The sequence below is a fragment of the Halictus rubicundus genome, chromosome 3 (assembly GCF_050948215.1).
Source record: "Halictus rubicundus isolate RS-2024b chromosome 3, iyHalRubi1_principal, whole genome shotgun sequence".
In the NCBI taxonomy this organism is placed as follows: Eukaryota; Metazoa; Arthropoda; class Insecta; order Hymenoptera; family Halictidae; genus Halictus; species Halictus rubicundus.
The window spans coordinates 2,054,368-2,077,625 of record NC_135151.1 but is presented as its reverse complement, the minus strand read 5'-3'; the positions used below and the strand labels follow the sequence as shown (position 1 = coordinate 2,077,625).

The 23,258-nt window shown below is 43.6% G+C and overlaps 2 protein-coding genes across 3 annotated transcripts in view; both read left to right on the top strand.

The window, feature by feature from the left end:
• Retn (retained) overlaps window positions 1–23,153 on the top strand; it is a 194,842-nt gene extending 171,689 nt beyond the window's left edge. The window contains exons 5-9 of one of the 2 annotated variants that reach the window (XM_076784782.1): window positions 6,613–6,796; window positions 14,233–14,588; window positions 17,085–17,424; window positions 18,248–18,444; window positions 19,516–23,153. In XM_076784782.1, coding sequence (XP_076640897.1) covers window positions 6,613–6,796; window positions 14,233–14,588; window positions 17,085–17,424; window positions 18,248–18,444; window positions 19,516–19,670 — 1,232 coding nt within the window. In that variant the 3' untranslated portion in view covers window positions 19,671–23,153. The remainder of the gene's footprint in view (window positions 1–6,612; window positions 6,797–14,232; window positions 14,589–17,084; window positions 17,425–18,247; window positions 18,445–19,515) is intronic. The other variant, XM_076784781.1, reaches the window with a different exon arrangement.
• The window catches only part of Tdg (Thymine DNA glycosylase), a 614,020-nt gene that overhangs the window by 395,835 nt on the left and 194,927 nt on the right, over window positions 1–23,258 (top strand). The window lies entirely within an intron of this gene.

Below are 23,258 nucleotides of genomic sequence, written 5' to 3'. Positions count from 1 at the left end.
CTTGTAATACGAAATAACGGAAACCATGTTGGCCACATCAGGCTTAACTGTCTAATTCGAAAAGTTGCCTAAGAGAAACCACATATGTAATTACGTCCGGTGTACATAATGTGAGACTTTGCTACATGATTGAGCCTCTTAAGAAAAGCATGTCGAACATTTCAAAGAATTCTAATCGACAAAGAGTTACAAGGTCAAGATTTACACATCCCGCAATCGTAATAGGATTCGCGATAGGTGTGCTTAATTTGCCAGTGGAAAAATTTGTTTGGAATTAATCGAGAACCAAATTGGAGACATCAATGAAGCAACCAGCTTTCATTATACTGATATACAATTATTCGAAATGACTTTCTGATCCAAATCGGAATTTCTGTGGCCGGTACCGTTCGACGGCCACCTGGACACCGGTACTTCCGGCAAAATGTCGTAGGACAACGTGTTCGGGGGCCGTGGCGAGGTTAATAGGGTTGAGCGGAACCGTCGATTCGTTTCGAGTATCGGCACCACTGAAATTATGTACAACGATAGTACATAACGCCTGCACGCCAGTCGAATGGCTACTTTGGCCGTTCGAGGCGAGCAATGGCCACCATCGAGCCTTCTCCACGGCTCCAATACACCGCGGCGGCGGCGGCGGTGGCGGCGGCGGCCATTATAAAAATAACTGCTGATTGGACGCCCTACCAAGAAAAGTCGTAATTGCATCCTGAAATGCCTCTCTTCGCTCCCTCCTCTCCCCCCCCCCATTTCTTTCCCCCCTCGACATTTCTTTCTCCTTATCTTTTGCATCTTTTTCTCCGTGTCTGCCTTCTACCCGCGGATCTCTGCTCGGACACCGAACAATCGGTCACACCATCTCCATTAAGAATCATTTTACTCGTTCACGATAGTTTTTAGAGAGCCTGCCACCAGATCCGAGATGACTGTTCAACGGAATCCCGTTTTTCGCGATTCGGGACGCAGCTAATTGCTCGGTCGCCAAGTTTCTTCGACTTGAGAGCTTCCGTAGTTTTCGAGCTTCTGTGTTTCAGCTTCTGAGCGTACGACTGATGAGACTGTTAATTATTACCGATTTTATGCATTTGTTCCAAAATTAGGTCGTGTTTGAAAGAATTTAAGAATATCAATATAGTTCCCACGTTTTGCAATTAATGCCGACAATTTTTACTTCGCACAAAGATCCGCAGTCTAATTGTCATACATTAATTGGTACTTGGCCAGAGTAACGAGTATTTGCTGCAGTTCTTAATAAAAGAGTTGTTCGTCCATTTTGTGGCTTACGAAAGATGAAAGACCGAAGCTTCCAAGCGAATCGTGAGCATCTTTATCGAGTTGTCTCGAAATTGTCACTATAGTGGCACACAGTAGCTAAAAGGCTAGCCCTAAGGAGAGCTAACCTTATTAACCAAGTACCAAAAATCGCGATTATTTAAAAGTGAATCTCGAGCGTCTCTTGTGAATTGCCTCGAAGAACGATGTCCAGGTACGGCTCTGGCACGGGCTGAGGATAATCCATTGGTAGCGGGCTGATCGGGCAAGTAGCGTTTACTCTCAATAAAATAGCGAGCTGTCTTCTGTGCTCTCGAAAGGTTTCATAAACGAGGAACACAGAGGGTTGGGAGGGAGGGGGGGGGACGCATAAAACGCTGTTCGGTCGATTCGACAGCGAAGGGGGCTCTCCAGGCACAGCGAGGATGGGAGGTAGGGAAGAATCGTCCGCCATTTTGCGAGCGCAGCTTTTATCGCCGCGCCCTATATAGGAGCATTATGCCTGGGTTGCCGGGTTGCGCGTATATCAACAATAATTGCAGGGCCAATAATAAAGCCGGAGGGGCCACGCTCGATAGCCCGAAATTGCTGGTTCCCCTACCTCGGCCTGCAACGTTTTATTGCCTCCACTCTCGAGAGAGGCAGGAATGGCGGCAGTCCCCTTCGTCCTTCTCGATGGCGGATAAACGATCCTGCGATACGATGCCACCGGTAGTGATGGCCAGTCGCCTAGCCCCGACGTTACGTGCAATTCTCTTGCTACAATGTCTCGGAACACGCTCTTCCTCCATAAAAGTGTTACCGTCCGGCTTAGAATCCTCTTTGACTGGCTTAGCCAAGGCTTTTTTCACTTCTTCTTGCATCGGACATCGTTCAGCAAGAATATATCAGGTTTATGTTTTCACTCGACGAATCATGTTGTACCAGAATTTAGAATTTTGCATTTTCAGCAACAGAAAACGTTCGCTTAGGGGATGATTTTCTTAAAGAATTGTCTACACCAACGGTGTCGTCAATTTTAACGTTACAAATTTGATACAAGGTGCTGTGTCTTCAAAATGCTATAACCCTTCGTCGTTAATTCTACCCTAATTGACCACGGACCATTAAAATTAAGTTTGGCATAAAAATTAGCAAAACTGCACCAAACGAACATGAATATAGACGAGTATAGAGTGCAGTATTACTTGAAAATGGCGATAGGGATGGATAGAAAGCGTTTCGAGGCCATCGCTAGCCAATAGCTCCCCAGCAGCATGATCTCCGGCGTTGAGCCTCGTTCGCCTAGTTACCCGCTCTCGCTATTATTATTGCAGATACTGCTGCCGTTTCCGCCGCTTCTTCTCGTCGTTACTCCTCCTCTGCTGTTGTTGTTGCTGTTGTCGTGGTCGTGGCCGTTGTTGCCGATCGTACGCTGCTGTTAGAGCAGCCGGGGAAGCAGCAACGTTCGGTACGCGAGGAATCGTTCGCGAGCTCGTAAACAGCGGCAAAGGAGAGCTCGCACGCGCGATAGTCACGAGTATTGCCCTTGTTAACGCCCCGTTAACTCGAACCTCTGGACAAACTCGTAAAATTTACCGGCTTCGAGCCGGCAACGCAACCGCACGCTGCCACGCCGCGCCGCACCGCGCCGCAATGTTGTTGCGCTCGCTCGTTGCCGTTGGATTTTCGCGTGACTTTAAATCCACCGGGAATTATGTGCTTAACGAAAACGCCCGTTTAGGGTGCAGGATATGCGGGAACATCGGACATTACTCCCTCGTTTCCCAAACGGAATCGCCAGACCATAGTCCTTCTACAACGTCACTTGAATTCGGCGTCCGAGCTCTTCATACGTGTAACATCGAAGGTCTATAACCGGACCGGTCACTTGTGCATACTGTGAAATGTTCGGATTGTCAGGTCTAGTAATTTCTCCGCGTTCTAATCGCCAAGTTATATACATTCTTTCAATTCGGCGTTTTTCAAATTCGTTGCGCGACAAACACAATGCGACTCATTGGGACGCGTTGTATAATTTCGTTGCGCCAGATTCTGTGAATTTTTGGGATCGAACGTGGAGTTCCGAATGGAAAAGTTTTAGAGAAGAATTCTCGGTAAAACTGTTAAGAGAAAATTAATTTCTATGTAGCTCCTGTGTGTCGACATTGGGGTAGAACAGTTTTGCATATGGACCCGGAGCCTGTTGATTATTATTCTCGGGTCTCAAATCTTCAACCTTCCCCATGATCTTCTTAATATTCTTCTTAAGAGAAACAATACCGGCGGGATTCTCCCAAACGGGAATTAACAGTTTCAAACAGTCGAGATCACTCTGGCGCGCGAAGGAAGGGCTAACAATGGCGTTATCGAGCCGGTCCGTGTTTCTCACGCGAGGTTACACTAAAACCGGCGACCGCTTCGAGGCTCTGAATCTCGTTTCACGGGGCCGTATGAAAATTCCAGATGCACGTCCGATTATTTTCGACCTCGGGCCCGTCTTTACGAGGACAACGTGTGAAATTACGGTAACGCGAATGCTCGTAAAGCGGACGTTTACGCACACGCAGCAGAACCGCGAGATAGCCCCGCGCGTTGTTGTTGCGTCCGCTACTCCTGTTAACACCCCGTTAACGCGAATCCCGAACGGCCTCGTAAAATTCGACGACGCCGTGCCGAGCTACATATGTCCGGTCGCCACGCCGATGAAATCCAAAGGAGTTATTGGAATCGGTTGCCGGACACCCCCGCACACGTTTCTCCTCGCGATCGTAAAGCCGAGATTTCCTGTCATCCCGTGACCTTCGCGCAACCCCTTATGGTTCTCGTTATTCGGGATTTTCTTGGGCGTGACCCTTCTGCGTCAGATTTTTCCGCTGCAGCGTCCCTTGGCAACAGCGCGGCTAAAAGTATGGATGTATAATCGAAATTGTCAATAAGAGTCGTGAAGATTTTTTTTACCCTTTTGCATTGTTTGAATCGATTTCATTCGGAAGCATACCGTTGCTTTTAATTGTAATTTTCCTTCCCGAAATATTACATAAATTCATTCATCATTAATAGACTGCGGAGATTATATACATTTATAGTAAAAATAACTAGGAGAATTCTGCAGTACCGTTGGATTGTTTCCAGCTAATTCAAATTATCCAAAAAATATACACACGTATCTTTCAATTGATACTGACAATTTTTATTTTAGTCTAATCATTAGACTGCGAATTTTATGCATTTATAGCGACAATGAGTAGTACAATTTAAAACAGAAGAAAGGTTGAAATCATTTAAGAATGCCAGGCTATTATTCTCAGCTTGTCTATTTGGTTTCGACCGCTTAGAGTTTTATTTCGCATAAAAATCCGCAGTCTATTTGTCACCAACGGGTCCCATATGTTGCACACAAGTTGAGAACCAGACCTTTGTAGAATCGATTGTTAACACTTAGCACTCGAATGGCGATTGTAAGGCTTCACTAAGAATTGCTGTATCATTATTAAAAAATATTATCATTATTCAAATATTTTTGACATTATTCAATTTGTATGTATTTAATAAATTGCTAAACATTTCAGTATTGTACGAGTAAATTGCACCATTTTCGTATGTATAACATGAAAAAGAAAATATATAGACTATATAGATTCGTTTTGGAGTTAAAATAGCTTCGAGTGCAAAGGGTTAACCCTCCACTTCGTAAACCTGGGTCGTTCGCAGCGGAGCAGTTAGCGAATTATTATTGTTTTAATCTCAATTCGAATGGTTTGAAGATATTACTCTAATTTTTTCAGATTTTTTTAAAGACTTTTCCCCACTGTAAAATTCGTCGAACACAAACGACCACGTTTTACGGTTCTTAGGGGTTGCCGACAAATCGTTTCCGGAATAAGGGTTGGATTTCTCGATAAACGCGGTGTGGGGGTGGAGGGGGTGAAGAAATAAAGAAAACCAGTAGAAATAGACTGTGTATGACGGTTCCAGGAGGATTTAATTTTCGTCGACTAGTGAAATCATCGGCTGGATCGATCCCACCCCTAGGAGCTCGAACTCCAACCCCTCCGCAACGAGAACGGCGCTCGCTTCCTTTGTTCTATTTGTTGTACGGGCGCGTACAATACGGGGCAAGGAGAATCGTAAAAGCCGCGGCGCTCGCGTGATCGTTACGAATTCGTTATTGCTCTTGTTAACGCCCCTCGCTGGAAGCCTTGGACAAACCTCGTAAAATTTCAGCGGCGAGGCCCGCGTAAAGCATCGTCGAAAACGCGGCCGAACCGATCACGTGACGGATAAGGAGACCGAAGCCCGAGTCTTCGGGAACCGGCCTCTTTAACCGTTCCTGGCTCCTCTTTTTTTATTCTGGTTTTATTTCCTCAAACACTACCTATATACTGGTCGGGACGCGTTGGCGGCAATTTCGAGACGCCGGCGATAAGGCGATCGCGATTTATAATTTTCTGCAATTCACGGTCGCACCTTGATCCTACACCGCCGAATTATCTTGACAGCGATCGCAGTCCACTCTACCACCCCTAAAACCAGGACCAATCATGACGGTTCCCTAAACTACCCCTTGGTACCTGATTACATGGCTCGGGAGGACAATAGCATGGTGGACAGCGTTCGTGCTGATTTTGAAAGTGATAAAGCGAGCTGGCTGCCATTTCGTTCGTGAATTTTAAATGAATTTTCGAGGACAGTTTCAGGCGGTGGATTAAAGTGTTTTGTATATACACTTTTGACAACTCTTTTCATCATTATTCTACGCAACAAGAGTTTTAGTTCAATTTCTTTTTATAACTTCTTTAATATTTCTGCTGGCAAATAGCAAAGTTATTGTAAATTTTTATGTTCTTGGGTGGTCACAAATTAATTTATACTTGGCCCGTACAAATATGTAGTGAAATTATAACGCGCAATATCGTTGAATATCGTAGAAAATGTTAGTTATTTACATAAGCTATTACGAATGTCTTTGAGGCATTATCTGACATCTGGTTCTTCCGATCGTGGAAGGGTAGAGGATAATTGTACCTTTGGCGGCGGCTGAAGCTACGAGAGAGAAGAAAAAGGAAAGGGAGCGTTTCGTCCTAGGCCCGCTAGAGTACTCGTCGGTGAGACTATCTAGCCAGTCCTGCCTTAGACGCTGAGATATCGGAAGTCAGTTGAGGATGGTACATGTAAGGATCAATGACGGATCAGGTAGTAGCGGGAAGGTGTTGGCTATTTGTCCGTCTGCCGGCGACAGACAGTACCTGTATTATAAATATAAATTCTATGAATTTACTCTACAAGAAAAATTGCAAAGCTTGGTTGTTGAAGTATAGTACCAATTTGGCTAAGGGAAAGGTATTTTTCTGTTTGCAGGGACACCGATCAATCGGCTGCCGATCATGGCGAAATCGGTGCTGGATCTGTACGAGCTGTACAACCTGGTGATCGCCCGAGGCGGGCTGGTCGACGTAATTAACAAGAAGCTCTGGCAGGAAATCATCAAAGGCCTCCACCTGCCATCGAGCATCACTTCCGCCGCGTTCACTCTGCGCACCCAGTAAGTAGATCGTGAACTTTCTCATCCGGGCCACCGTTCCGAATAGGCCCGTGCCTGGGCTCTGCCCGAAACGCCGCTGATTCGCATACAATGAAAGCTCATCTGAGCATGAAATCTGCGACCGATGACTAATAAGGAGAACACCAAGCCCTTCGTGCTTCCACGACTTCCGATGGAGCTGCCCTTCCTTCCATTTCTCCTCACCCTTCTTCCATCCTTTACTTTCATTACTTCTTATTACTTACAATTTACTGTAGAGGAAACGAAAGTGATACTTCTTCAGGAGGCTAGCTCCTTGGCAACACCGATCACTATGCCGAATTACAGGAACGACAGAATAAGTTCTGTGCAGAAATCGAAGAAAAAAAACTGGAGAAAAGGTAGTCTTCCGGCAGCAGAAAAGAATACTATTATAAATCTTGCTGGATAACATAACCTATTTGTACCTTTAGTAACATGTAGTTTGCAGATTTTTATGGAAAAATTGAGTAGAAATTAAAAATAGCGAAGCGTAACAAAAATTCAAGGATATCAGTATATTATTTTCAACTCTATGAAATGTTCGAAGGATGCATTTTCACTTGTCTTTTACAATCAACGCAGACAATTTTTACTTTACATAAAAATACGCAGTCTGGTGATACGTTTTTGATCAATCTGGCTTATTATTTCCGACTCGAACTGCGAATTGATATTCGCTGTATAGTCGTCTTATTAGTCACCATAGCGAACCTCAAACCATGACACATTATGTCTAAACTATTTGCGAATTCGGGCTCGCACAGCCTGTTAAGATAGCGTCTGAAGCTCTGCCGCAAAATTCTGACCAACTTATGGCAACAGGTCTTTGCGGCAAAGTTTAAAGAATATTAAACTTTGATACAAACTTGGAAGAATCTGTGGATCGAGTTTCATAAATCTTCGTTGATTTTTAACGTTGAAACTTGCGGCGCGGCGTCGGCCTCGGGAGTTCAGGATGCGATCAAAACGCAACAATCGAGCTGGCAGGGGACATCAAAGCGGGCCGGACGTCTTCCGGACAGCCGTTGTTTGGAGAACGCTATCATCATTACCAGGAGCGAGCATGCTGCTCAACCAGGATTGTTTGTGTGCTTAAGATGGCGGCTTGTATCGGGTGCGGCGGCGTGTTCTCCGTGGAACAAAAATATACGGAGCGGCCGCGGCACAAAAGGGAGCCCGGCACACAATATTAGCGTTCCGTGACCGTGCTTACTCTCTCTCTCCCTCTCTTTCTCTCTCTCTCTCTCTCTCTCTCTCACCCCCTCGCTCTCTCTCTCTCTCTCTCTCTCTCTCTCTCTCTCTCTCTATCTGTCTCTCCCTCATTCCCTCGCTCCCGCTGGCCTGCGAACACTCGGAGAACCGTGGAAAGGCCGGCTCGTGCCGTTTTAACCCCATTCGTCACCTGACAGAGGAAGCCGCCGACGCCTTTCCGCGCCTCGTCCACCCGCGTGTCCGAAACCGATCGAACCGGGTGTCAAAACAAAGTGTCCAGTGGCTATGGGAAGCCTATGGGGGTTCGGCGAAACACGGCCGACGTATTCCCGCACGCCGGAAGTACCCCGAAAAATACGAGACAATTTCTTGGAATCAAAATCGCACGGTTAAAATTAGCAAATGCTTCCGGGTGCAGGCTGCACGAGCTGTTTGATGCTTTTTCCGGACGCTCGCGAACGACCCAAGCCAATTTTTATACGTTCTTCCACTTCTTTCATTTTGTTCTACGTTCTCCATTATGTCTTTTCTATATTTTATAGCTTCAGCATTTGTTCTGTACTTCGTATCTGAAGTACTAGTTGGTACAAGTATCGAAGACAAGAAATGAATAACGAAAATTGAATGATTTTCTTGACTTGTATCATCTAATACACATTGTCTAATGGTCGTTCTTGAATCCTTTAAATCTTCCTACAATCTTAAATTTCGCCGTCACAATCGTGTCACAAATTCGTCAAATCCGCAGACAAGTTACCGAACGTGAAAGTATTTGAACACGATACTACCGATCGGTAATCTCGTTTAAAAATCAGTTTCCACTGCAAACTTACAGTACTTAAAATATCACAAACTTAAAATATGAAAGAATGACGTGACGCGACAGTTGAAAAATGCGTGCTTTTTATCCGTGTAAATCGCACAGACACACGGCGAGCTTATCGACAAGCTTGAGAGGAACAGGCCTGTCCGGACCGGAGCAGGACAGATCATACGAATTTGACGGCCGATTAGTCTAGTCGTGGCTATTTCCGTGGAGCGATTCGCGACGCGTCTACGGAGCAGGATGAAATTAATTGAGGGCCACAGAGAGAAAGAGAAAGAGACACACAGAGAGAGAGAGAGAGAGAGAGAGAGAGAGAGAGAGAGAGAGAGATTTGTCTCGGCGAAGGGACCGTTTCGCGCGAGTACATCTCGGCCAATCGCGGGGAAAAACAAACGTTAGCAAGCTTGACGAGGCACGTGCACGAAACAGCTGTTTTCTTTCGCGAAGGCGTTTAATCGACGTCCACGGACGATCTCGTCCGCACAGAGAGTCTTGTGCCCTCGTCGAACTGCAACTGTCGACTTTATGTACATTTGGCTACACAATAGCCGGGGGGAAGCGTCGCCAGACTCCTGCAGAAGCGGCCAATTAATCTGTGTCTTAAAGGACACTATCAACGACAAACTTTCAATGTAACATCTCGCGGGTGTAACGATCGCCATTTTGTATTTGGTCTGAACGAAATCAAGTCTATAAGATATGTAACTTTGATTGCTCGACTGCGGAAGTTTATGCATTTATGGCAAAAAAACTGTAGATTATGAAACATTGGTAAGATTGAAAGTACATTTATTTCTGTATATATGTCGCCAAGGCCTGGATGATAAACGTCGCGGAATTATCCCCACTACCGCGGAGTATACCCCGTGAGGGGCCACGGATCGGGGTATGTCTCCTGGACGATATATGTCGCTGTATGCTGTCGATATATGCCGTGTTGTTGACATATATCGAGAATTCACTGTATTTCAAAATATTATTTTCAACCTGATCAAATTATTAAACAAAGAAACACATTTGATGTTTGCCTCCTTTCTCTTGCAATGGATGCAGACAATTTTTATCTTGCATAAAGATCCGAAGTCTAGTCATTACATCTTCTTTCATATTTTATGAGATGCATTTAAGAGAATGTTGGGAATATACGTCTGAACGCATTTATCTTGTTGCATCTATTAAATTTACCTAACTCATTTCGCTAATGAAGCCAACACGACAACAATCACCACTTCCAAAATGTCTTCCAATAGAATTCTTAAATATGGACGAAGCATCAGTTACGTATCACTCATCGTGGGAATCAAAGTGATCAAATTTGAGTGGAAGCGATCAAACTTTGCAACCCTCTTATCGAAGAACATTTCGTGCGTGCCGTAGGTAAATTTGTTTCGTCTCGTCGGGCGAATGAAAATTAAATGAAAATTAAATGAACCTAGAGAAGCGAGGGGACAAACGCGGATTACACGTGAAAATAACCGCGCGACTCTCGGTGCGTGACGCGCGAGAGAACGTCGCGTCTGAACGCGTCGCGACGCCGGCGCATCCATCATTCCAACAACCGGTTATCTGCTGCGGAACAGAGACAGACGTAGGAAACGGGAATAACGCGTCCAGACGAAACAGATTTTTCATTCAATTCCTGTTTCTTGCAAATGATGCGCCAAATCCTCGTTTCATTGTACACAAACGAATTAGTTCGCGATGCTTCGTTCCATGCTGAAAATAGACGGAGAATCTTGCACGTTAACCGTGTTTGAGGACATTGTGAACGTTCGATTACTTTTTTGCCCTACAATATCGAGTCAGACTCATGATGAAGATTTTGAACAGAGTTTAATAAATCTGTATGTTATTAATTTCCTTTAAACCGAAATAAAATTCTATTTTGTTGTAGTTGATACATAGGAAGAAACATAGGCGTACAATAAATAATATAAACTATTTTTTCTTTTCTATGAAATTCTGAACGATGAGGAATTTCTAATCATTATAATCACAAAATAAATAGTAGTGCAAGGGGTTAAAGCTTAGTCTTTATTTATGCGAAAAGTCCCTTAATAAATGATCTTCCTCAAATTGCGGCTGTAACTCAAGTTTTTACAAAAGAATCTTGAAAGACTCGTGCGAAGGAAGAACCCCTTATATTTTTGGAATCTGCGGACCTACGAACCAAAGCTATGGCATATTAGAAAATATTAATATCATTGCTCCGGAAGGCTAAGTCCTTCTTCTCGAACCAGATTATCATCCAGAGGAACATTTATGCCCCAAGACTATGATAAACCGTCACATGGATAAACCACAGAAATAAAAATTTTCTGTGCCAATTACAAAAGGCAGGAGCCAAATAGACGGACTCTTTTATTTTTAATAAGGAGTTTGAAATCGTGTATTGATATTCTTAAATTCTGTTAATCATTCTCCCGTTTGAAATTGCACATGGAGAGACTACTCGCGTGCACACGCAGGAACTCGGCCGAAACAATGCGGCCGATGCGTCCTGTTAGAAGAAGAAGAAGAGGAAGAAGAACGAGGTAGAGGAAGGGCGAAGGGCCGAAGGGCTAGTTTCGGCCTCAGTCTGGCAGACAATCGTAAAAGCCGAACGATCCCTGCGCGAATTATAGGCCGCGGTTTCTCGGCGAGAATATGTCTATCCATGAAGGTGTGTTGAACGCGAACACGGCACGCACTAAACTCTTCTTCGTCTGGCCCCGATAGCGCGTCAGAATAAACAATATTTACGAATTACTTTGCTGCACCCCTGGCCCCGGATCCTTCCTTCTCGAAAAAAAATCGATTCCGAGCTGCGGTTTCGGTGGCTCCGGCCCAGGATCCCTCTGCTTACGATTCTAATTTCGCTAATGTCCAGAATCCTTCTGTCAGTCAGCCGGCTGTTCCCTCGAACTTATTAGCCGTAGAGAAAGAATTATACCTTCGTGAGCGAAGCTTCGTCTTCATTCAGCCGGAAATAAATCAACTGGAAAACAGTTCGATCGGCGAAACGTAATAAAATTATTTATTTCGGTCTTCGAATACAGACGCATAACGAAGCCAAAGCGAACTAAAAGGGAAACTGTGAAATTCAGGTTACTAACATTGACACATTTGCATCGGATCGTTTCTTTATTGCAGTCGTCAAGTATCAAAACTTGTTTTGTTTTTAATACTTTGTGCAGTATCTATAGACAGCGTTTTATCCACCTATCTGTATTATAGATCTAAAGAATTTGCATTCGATGAAGCTTCAAAGACTCGAAAAATACAGTGATTTCTCGATATATGTCGCCAAGACCTGGATGATAAATGTCGCGGAATTATCCCCACTACCACGGGGTATTCCCCGTGAGGGTCCACAAAGCTCGAGAGGCCTTGGACGCCGAGGAGTGTAAACGTAACACGGCTCGGGTATGTCTCCTGGACAATATATGTCGCTGGCAAGACCCGCGTTGTCGACATATATCGAGAATTCACTGTATAGTTCGTCAATTGCTAATATATTGATTATTCTATCGCTGTTCCTACTACCAACGTAAAAATAAATTTCTAGAAAAGCAGAGAACGTGCATAAAGTAGTAAAACGGAAAATTGAATTGCAAGCGAAACAACGAACGATACTCGAAATAAATAAAAGCCAAAACGCTGCAGACGTTCGAACAACAGAAAAGTCGTCTAACGTTTCATTTTGCGAAGTTCCATTTGGCCCGCGAAACTAGACGAACGAACAGCTTGCAATCACGCGAAAAAATCTTTGCTGAAAATCGATTTCCAACGAGACCGGTCTCGCAGCGATTCTGTAGAGAAAAGGGAGTTAGGCTAGTCGAGCATCGTGGCGCAGGTGCAATTAGAGGCCTCGTAGCGAGACATCAAAGCCGGCAGGATTAAATTAAGTGGCTCGTCTTGGATCTGCCTTGCCAATTTTGTGGCAGACGAACCGCGACGTCTTCCTCCCGGCCGACGAACAATTCTCGACGCGATACCAATTAATAACAGCCGCCTGTTCTCGCATAGTTTCCCGTCTCTCGACGGACTTTGTCGTCCGAAAACGAACGAATCCGACGCCGGGACAAATTCACGCGAATTCTGATCCGGTGTCCGATTCCACGATCGACAAATTTACGACAAGATGGCCGTCGGTGCATCTTCTTTCGCTACTACGTCACGAACAACTCGATCCCTTATACTACGTACAATTCTGTTTACGTTTGCAGTTATCAACGCTCCTTTGTCGTTTATAATTTATAAAACAATTTATACTGTTTACAGTCCTATACTTTAACTAGCGACGATAGACTAGATGGACGTCGGAGGACCCTTTTATCTTAAATGATCTATCGATTCCTTCAACTACAATTTTCTTTACACTTTCAACGATTTCGTTATTGCTTACAGTTTACAAGAAAAAGAAAATTTAGAATTTAGTTTCTAAATTTCAATTTAAATTTTGAAATTTTTAGATTTTAGATTTAATTTAGTGTTCCTATACCTTTTACAACGGTTAAACATCGATGATAGACAAGATGGCCGACCGTGGATCTTTTGCTCCTGTTTCGTTTGAAGTTAGACAAGTCTTTTAGAGAAATTCGACTGACCAGTTGCGCTATTAGAGCAATTATCTTCGTCAGAGAGTCGTGTGACCGTGATAATTGGACTGCAGATGTTCGGGCAGATTGCCACTTTTATAGACAAACTTAGAGTCAACGGAGCTAAGTGACATCTTGTTATCCGCAGCAACTGTTTCAACGAATTAAGACGGCTTTATATTTTATCGTTGGACTATGAATCATCTTCGGCTATGCTTGCGTTTGAAGTTAGGCCAGCAGTGTATCCGTCATTTTTGGGAAATTTTAATTATCTGCGCAAAGATCTCGACGAATAATTTCTAGCGACGATTCGTAAGTAAATTGTCGCTCGATCTCCTTAATGAAGCTGACAGAAATTAGTTTTATGGAAGGACACGGCTCGAAGGAAATAGCCCCCAGTGAAAGCACTCGCTGTCTTATTGAAGACAATAATGAGATGAAACGAGAGCGGGCGACAAAACGGGAATTTATCTGAGTCTCGGTGTCGGCGACTCGTTGAGCCAATATTTCTTTAGAAAGCGTGAAATATCAACACGACCGATTAGTCGCCGCTTTCTGTGTGGCCAATGGGGTCCCGTACAGGCTCTGTCATTTTGTATGACGATTTCGCAACGCTGTTCGAACGTTGTCGTAATCTGTACGCGATTTTTCTGAAAAACTTCTGCTTCGGAACAGCCATATTGTTTCTCACTTAATGCACTTCGATCTTGAGTATCGCTTTATCGTTGAGTTCTCAACTCGAATTCACTTAAATTGAATTATGTTTAAGAGTTACTTTTATGATTTTTCTGTCCCAGGTACATGAAATACCTGTATCCGTACGAGTGCGAGAAAAGACGACTCTCGACACCGGCGGAATTACAAGCGGCGATCGATGGGAACCGACGTGAGGGTCGTCGCAGCAGTTACGGGGCTTACGGGGGTGGCGGAGGAAGCGGCGACAGCATGGTGCAGAGAAACCCGCACACACCGAGCGCTCTCGCGTTGCACACGCAAATGTCGCCGCTGTCTTTGGTGACAGCGGTGGCCGCCGGTGGACAACACCATGGACCACAATCTTTGGTGAACGGAAGCGCAGCGCACACGCCTCTGCCACACCATCCCCATCATCCTCAGCACCCTCAAGGATCACTGGGACAGCCGCCGAATGCCGGTCAGTACAACAATAAATTAACATATTCGCGTTTGTTTCATTGTACACCTTTATTTTTAATATGTTCCATCCAATGCAATATACCTTCGTTATAAATAGACTGCGGATTTTATGCATTTATGATTTATGAGATATGATGACACATTTAAAAGTTGAAGACATCATTAGTTTCACCTTAGTACGATAATTGAAAGAAGAAAGACATTTTTATTCGGCTCCTGTGTCTTGCAATTGCAGCAAACATTTCGTATTTCGCATAAAGATCCGCAATCTAGTTATAAATAAACAAACGCCCCGTAATGTAAACGTTGATTGTGGCGGAAATCGAGTAAGTCTATTTGACGGGGATTCTAGGGGCGGTGCTAGAAGACCGATTGAAATCGGTCGAACGCCGAGCAAACGCCAGAGAGTGGCTGAACAGGGTGGAACAGGGTAAAACAGGGTGGTAGCAGGGGGTGCAAAGGCGGTTGCCCAGATCGCAGGGGCGAGAAGGAGGAAGAAAGGGGTAGGGAAGTAGGAATGCTCGTTAGCGAGAGTCATCCGTTAACGCCTGTCTCCGGAGGATCGTACAATCAATTACGCTCCTCCTTCGCTCTCGCATCATCATCTCCGGGGAGGCCTGGAACCCTAACTACCGATTTAAAATAAACCCGCTCCTCCTCTGCCTCGTCCGCAGGTTATCTTTTTCCTCCCTTCCTGTGCTCTTTTTCAGAGTCTTTCGATTCCGCCGTTTCCGGCTTTTTTTCAAGTCGTTGGCGGTTCTCTCGCACATCAAGAACCGTAGATTAAACCAGTAATTGTTTCTTTGATGCTGAGAGCTCTTGCTCACTGACGCGGCTCGGTTCATCAGCCTGCTGATGGAACGGTTTACATTGTTACGGCGCGGCGGCGACGTGATCAATATAAAGTCGCGATGGACAACCCCTAAGGAAATAACAGAACAAAGGGGTTGTCAGGAAACTATTGATCAGCCAATAGGTCAAGAAGTCGATGTCTGACTGCCGCACGAATCAGCCGGAAAATCGATTGACCGCGCATAATTCTTTCTAACCATGAGTTACGGTATACTCGCGTAATAATGAGTTCTGCCATTGAAATGCCACGACGCTAAAATGAAGCGCCGCGGTGGAATTCGCAATGTATTTGTGCTCGGTGTAGATCCAGGGATCTCCGTGAAGGAACGGTTGTATTTCTTCCAAGCTGGTGGTCCAGGGACCATTCACTCCCCTGTTTCTTCTCCTTCGTTACAGCTTACAAACTGTGACAAAATACAAACGTAACGAGAAAGACAAGAAGACATCTTGCGATCCAGGTGCGTGACCCCCGAATGCCACTCAGTTTGCTCACTTGAAAAATGTCTTATAAAATGTCTTACCACGTCTCCAGTACTCGATGTCTCAGTTAACTGACGCATCCAACCTCCTAACGTCGATTTGCACCCTATCTTTACGTATCCGCCAAGGTGCTGCGTAGTTCGCAGACGCGCGTCTCGCCCGGATGACTCAGAAGAAATTTTCGCCGGTTACTCGGTAGTCCTATTCTTCTTGTGGCCCATCCAGAGCAGAGTCAAAGCCAGTCGCGTCGAGATGGACGGTGGCGAGGCCTTGGTTCGAATGGCTCATTTGTCGAGCCGTCCGAACGGTAGTGTTCGCAGACACACGTTCCTCCCTCTGGATACACTTCTCCGCTCTGTTCCGCGGTTTACCCTCCTCGCCCGTGCTCCTACGACGGTGCGACGCCAATCAACGGCCGTCCCCGTTTTAATTTAGCACTCGGTGGATGCCGTTTCCGTCGCGACGACGGCGTCTGGGCTCTCGGCCGATTGACGTGCGCCGCCGTTTGATCGATCGTCCCGCGAACACACCTACCTTACAAGGCAACCACGACCGGACGACTTCGATTTCAACCTTTACGATCGCACACGAGCCCCTAACCCATGCACAGAATGTTAACCCTACTTAATAGTCCCGGAGATGTAAACATTTGTCAAGCACCCGTGACCGATGTTTTGTATGGGAGATTCGGGAGTCGATTAGCGTATATCTATCTAAGCATGAAGATTGAGATGTCACCTATATTTTGGATAACGGCACAGCAATTTTTAGTGGCGCCTCTGTGTCGCCATTCGAGCGCTAAGAGTTTTTGAAACAATGGAAATATGTTCCTCAATAAAAGACGCGTTTATGTCAGTACTGTGATAAAAACTATAGGAGCGTCCATCAGAGTTGATCGTCTAATTCGTTGCAAGTTGTTGCTCCAATGCAAACACTTTTATCACAATCTATCCGAGTCACTGTCTATCTATCTAAGATCCATAGTCTAGCGATAAGCTGTTTCTACGTTGTTCGTAAACGCAGTTCCACCACGAACACACCCTTACCAAAATGGTGAAACGAGTATCGTGTATTCAGCGCCTTCGGGCACAATGCACGGAAAGGATTAATGATCCATTGCCGGCGCAGCTAATGGACGCTTTAATTGTTATCGATCCCCAAGCAGGACCTATCCCGGGAATGGCACCGTCCGAGTTTGAAGCGCGCATGGTGGAGTATGTGAAGCTGCTGAACAAGGAGCTGAGGAGTGCGGGCGCTGGTACACCGCCCCCCATGATCCATCGACAAGGTAGCGCGTCACCCCCACCATCGACACCGCCACGGGACGGTGCTTTCAGCGCTCTGGAAATGTCCCGGCTCACCCTATGGAACATGTACAACAATAACACCCTGTATCCTGGAGTCGGACATCAACCACCCCTATCGCCACAGCCTTCACACTCGCCGATACCTCCGGCGTCCAGCCCTGAACCTCAGAGGGAAGCCCTCGACCTTGGACTCAGGTAAGAATTCTGGTACGGTATGGGAAGTGCGAGAGTTTGTGTGCATGTTCTACTGTATGTGTGGTCCACTACCATCTTCTTTAACTCTTTGCACTGCGATCTATTTTATGGTTACAGAGATTAAAATTCCTTTGTCACTCGTAATTTTCTAGAAATAAGAAACAAAATTTGATATGTATTATATACCTGTATATTCTCTAACATATTGATAGAATGAATAGGATTTAATAGCACACATACTCATTTCATTTTCTCGATATTATAGTGCGAGGGGTTCAATTTGCAATAATTAACACTAAACATGCCATCGCCGATCAACTGACCGGGTTTACATTTATTATTTCACAATTATCACAGTTATACAGATGCTTTCACAGTAAACGATTGAATAAACATCTTTAGTAGAGTAGAATCTTCACAATTTTAATTTTAATTCTTTTTGATATGTTTTATATGTAGTCGATAACATTTTGCGATAACATTCAGAAAAGGTTACAATTCAGTTAAGTAATATATTCGCCATTGCAAGTCCTAAATTTCTTTGAGCTCAGGTAATCGTATAGTGTCCGAAGAAATTTTGTTGACGCTGAATGATCTGTTAATTGATTTGAAACATCTGGTAGGAACATGAAATATCTTTATGAGGAACATTAATATACTGGTGCATTATTTACTACCCATCAATATTGTTAAGAGAAGATACCAATTTTTATGTAACACCCTTTTCTTGTAATCGGTGCAGAGAAATTTTGCATAAAGATCCGCAGTTCAATGATTAAATGGCGTACGAAGAGATATCGTTAACAGATGTATAATTTTTCAGGTCGTCGCCTGTGTCCTCGTCGCCGGCAAGACAAAGTTCACCCTCCTCAGGCGGCAGTTTACAAGTTAAAAGGGACCCTGACGTAATTGGCACACCTGGACCACCACCTGCGAAGAGGCTGCTCTCGGACGACGATAGTCCTGTTGAAAAGAGCGCACCCTCTATCCTAGGCACGCACATTAAAATTTCCAATCGAGGTAGGCAGTTTCGTCTTCTCATTATACAATCTGACTGCTCGAAATCACAGAACGTTAAACCATTCCCATAAAATCACAGAAATTCTTGAGTTACAAACGCAGTACAGTGAATTCTCGATATATGTCAACAACACGGGTCTTGACAGCGATATACAGGGTCATCCGTTTTTAAACGGCCAAACGTCAACCACCTATAGAGGACCCCAAATGGAACAACTTTCACCCCTAACACTTTTTTTGATTCGGTCTTGATTTTTAGATAATTGCAAAAACCCGTCATTTTTTGCGTTCACTTAAGATTAAATATATTAGGACTGCAATTATGTATCTTGATGATTTTTCCTTTGTTTGGTTTAAAATAAATAGGGGCATCTTTTTTATTAAGTCAACTTTTTTGTATGACCTTTGGATCTTGGTTTTTTTGACATGGGGAACGCCGTGGAGACTGAATGAAATAACTTCGAATCAAAAAAAGTGTTAGGGGTGAAAGTTGTTCCATTTGGGGTCCTCTATAGCTGGTTGACGTTTGGCCGTTTAAAAACGGATGACCCTGTATATCGTCCACGAGACATACCCCGAGTCGTGTTATGTTTACACTCCTCGGTGTCCGAGGCCTCTGTAGTGGGGTTAATTCCGCGATATTTATCATCCAGGCCTTGGCGACATATATAGAGAAATCACTGTAGTAAGACAAACGTTACTTAATAAATAACTATGGAACTACCGAGTCCTAAACGAGGATGTATATTCCTTTGTACTAATAACAGAATTGAATTTATTTAGATTTTATAAGATTTTTACGACAACGCGTACTTGAACAAAAAAGTATACTAAAAACATTTCTCTAACTTCACGAATTGTAAAAGAAAAACTCTGAAATCCGTCATTTCGAAAGGCTCGGTAGTTCTAGTGATAAAATTCTAGCTAAAATTCTTACATCTAATGGAAGATGTGGATACAGGTAACAACTGTATGACTCTAAAGTGCTACACTTTCTGTCGCGTTCGCGGTTGGTTTCCAGCGAAATTTTTCCAATTGTTTTTATCAAGGGTGGAATCTTTTGTTTACTAGGGGACGGAAGGAACGGCGACAACTCCCTGGTGGTCAGTATGGAGCTGAACGGAGTGATGTACCAAGGAGTATTGTTCGCCCAAACAGACAGCAGGACCGCGAGCAGCACTGCGAGCAACAACACGGCGAAAGCGTCGCGGAGCATGGTCTCGTGAACAACAAGCAGATGAACGACAAGCAGCTTACCCACGACGCAGAGCGGACGATTTCCTTAAAACATGGAACAAACAAATATCAATATCGCCCAAGAACTCACTTTATTAGGAAAATCACTTAAATAATAACATTAAACGTACCTTTTAATCTTCGTAAATAGTTGTATCTTCGTTGTCCAGGAATAATTTAACGTCGTCAAGAAAATACTAAAGGTTGTTCACAACTTTCTTATGTGGTCCTATATTGAAAATTTAAAAAATACATTTTGTAGATCTCTGTCAATTATACATATTCTGAAATTTTCATAAAAATCGATTGATACGGAAAAAAACTAGAGGCATTGGAAGATGCAGGAATCCTCATAAAACTGCAATTCTCGCTATCTTTAAACGTTTGTAGCTTATTGCACCGTTGATCGATTTTGATGCAATTTTGACGATATGTATCATTGATACAGATCTACAAATTATATTGTTTAAATTTTATCGGCCAACATAACAGAGTTGTAAACAACAACTTTTAGCATTTTCTTGATGATGTTAAATTGTTACTGGACAAGGAAGGTACAAGTATTTACGAAGATTAAAAGGTATTGTTAATATTATTATTTAAGTGATATTCCCAATAAATTGAGTTCTTGGGCGATATTGATTTTTGTCCCATTTTTTAAGGAGATCGTCCATTGTGAGACGTGTCGTCCGCGGTAGGCTGACCCGCTTCGACGGCTAATTCAATTTGTTATATCGTGTGAATAGTAATGAATGTATGATTCGTGTGCAATGAAAAAAGGTGTCTCTTTTCTTTTCTTTTCTTTTTTTTTTAATTAGAATACTTCCGAACGCCTTGCATTCCTTTCGCTCAAGGGACTTTCCGGGAGTGTCGCCGAGGATTCGGCGTTCGTTCGTTCGTTCGATTTGACATTGAAATTTACAAAAAAAGGGAAAAATAAAAAGAGAAAAAACAAAGAGAAAGGAGCAAAAGGCAACCAAGACCGGACACACTCTCCGCAAGTGTCTTGACCGGAAGCATTCGGCCGGATCGAAGGATCGATTACAGACTCACACAAGCAAATAAACACACACACACACACGCGTGAACACTTGTCCATATTTCTTTTCTCTACTTTAATTTCGTTTTTTTTCTTTTTTTTTTAATCGCTCTATCGCCGAATCAAAACATCTTAACTTATTTATTGCCGCCGATCTCTCGACGCCTCGGGGCCCATTTCTCGGTGACGCGAGCTGCATTGTCAGTCCGATTCCGAGGAATCGGCCCTCTTCCGATATTTTATAGCATTTTTAATCAGTACGTGTATATTTGTTTTTACCGCGACCTATTACCTATCGTAACCGTCGCAATTAATTAGCAAACGAGAGAGTGAGAATGGATGGGAGAATGAACAAGTGTATGCATATCGATATATAAATACATACACGCACGTATATACAAGGAGAGCGTGAGAAAGAGGTGAGGGCGAGAAAGAGAGGGGGGAAGAGAGAGAATCGTCCATCTTATCGCTCGTTCGTTAAGTGTACATAGTCATTCGAATAATTTTTTTTTCTTTGTTTTCTCGTTTCGCAAAGGGACAGAGCTCAGTGCGACAATATTATATACGCTATAGCATAGTAATAATTATTATTATTCTTACTAGATTTAGAAACAGGAATAAAGAGAAAAGAGAGAGAGAGAGAGAGAGAGAGAGAGAGAGAGAGAGAGAGAGAGAGAGAGACAAGAAAACTACATAATGCGATTTTTATTCTTGTACGCACGAATAATTTTTGTTCTTTTACTTTTTTCTCCGTTGCAGCCCGATCGTCTGTTCAGTCGACGCGTGATTTCCGTCGCGGGACCGGAAGCGAACCGTCCTCGATCGAACGCGAAAATCCTTTTTTGCTTCTTCTTCTTCTATCCTCGTTCGATTTCCTTCCTCTCGTATCTCGACGTTCCATGAAAATTCGAAAAACATTTACGTTCGATCGGTACAGCCCGCGTTTCCGGTCACCCGTCGTCCCCTTCGGCAGGGTTCTCGTTGTTTTCTTTTCTCTTCGAGACGGTGGGACTTGTTCACCGACGTCGGAGTTTGGGCCAGTGTCGATATTACACACCGATCTATAGATCATCTAGAGGACGATAAGAAGCGTTTCACTTTAATTAGCGCTTAGTATATATGCGGGGGGAGGACCTTCGAGCACGAAGAACACGTCGCGCGAGTGCATCCTTCTTTTAGTCATAGTTAGACTGCGGATTTTATGCAGTTACCACGAAAATATAAAGAACGCATTTAGAGCCGTAGAAACTTTTAACAGAAACTAAGCATACTCTCAACTTCATCGAATTGTTCAGGGAAAGGATTTTCTTTTTGGTTCCTGTGTCTTTCAATGCAGAGAATTTTGATTTTGCATAGAGATCCGCAGTCTAGTCATAGTCGTTAGAGTAAACCGAGGATAAAACATTAGTATGCGCGCGAGACTATAAGGGAGGAAGTATAGGTCTAAAGAAAAGGGAAAGAGAAAAAAGAGAGAGAGATTGAAAGAGAAGAGAGAGTGCGCAAAGAGTGCTTAAAAGAGGGAAAATTAAAAAAGATTAATTTTTTGACTCGCGGTAGACGTGCTCGCGACTTCGCGAGTCGATGACCACGCGACGAGAGAGGGGACGAAATTGTTTTATTGTTTATAGCTCGATGGTTAGGCCAAAAAGACTGTTATATAGGACGAATATTATATATATAAATATATATAGTAGAAATACTTTCTTATTATGGTTATTAAGAACGATATTATTATCATCGTAAATATTCTAATTACGACTATATTTACCGCTATTCCTAATCACTCTACTATTAGTATTATCGCAGCTATGTACTATTGTCACGTTGTTACACAGTGATAGTGAAAAGCGGTTCTGACACGAGCGGCGAAAGATGTCGTACAACATGATCTTTGTTGATCGGAAAAAAAGAGAAAAAAGAGAGAGAGAGAGAGAGAGAGAGAGAGAGAGAGAGAGAGAGAAGAAAAAGAGAGTAAGACGCTCTCCTCATGTTCGGTTTAGCTCCGAGTGGTGCTATGTTTGCACTGTTTCATTTTCGGTCGATTATGAAACGCGAAGATCGACGGAATAAACAAACGGGAGACGTAATCGGGAGTTTGTCACACCGGCGAGGTAATCGTTAGTACTAGCTGGGTCGCCAGAGACCCGATAATAGCATCGATTCCATCGTCTACCCGAAACAAAGATGCAGCACCACGCCTACAAGCATAATATTGTAATGGCTCTATAAATGTTGTATATATTCTATATGATATTATCAAGAGAAAACGACAACAACAACAACAGCAACAACAACAACAACAACAACAACATGAATCACACACCGACCGACATTCAGCTATTATAGTTCTCCATAAGTAGCAATTTATTTTATCTGTAAATCTATGTAAACGAGCCCACGAATATCATAACGAATAAAATCGACATTACTTTTATATGATTATGGTCCTGCTACCTCGCCGAGAGAAATAGAGAGAGAATGAAAGCGAGAGGAACCGCTCTCAATTGTGTGTGTGTGTGTGTCGGGATTAGAGCGACTG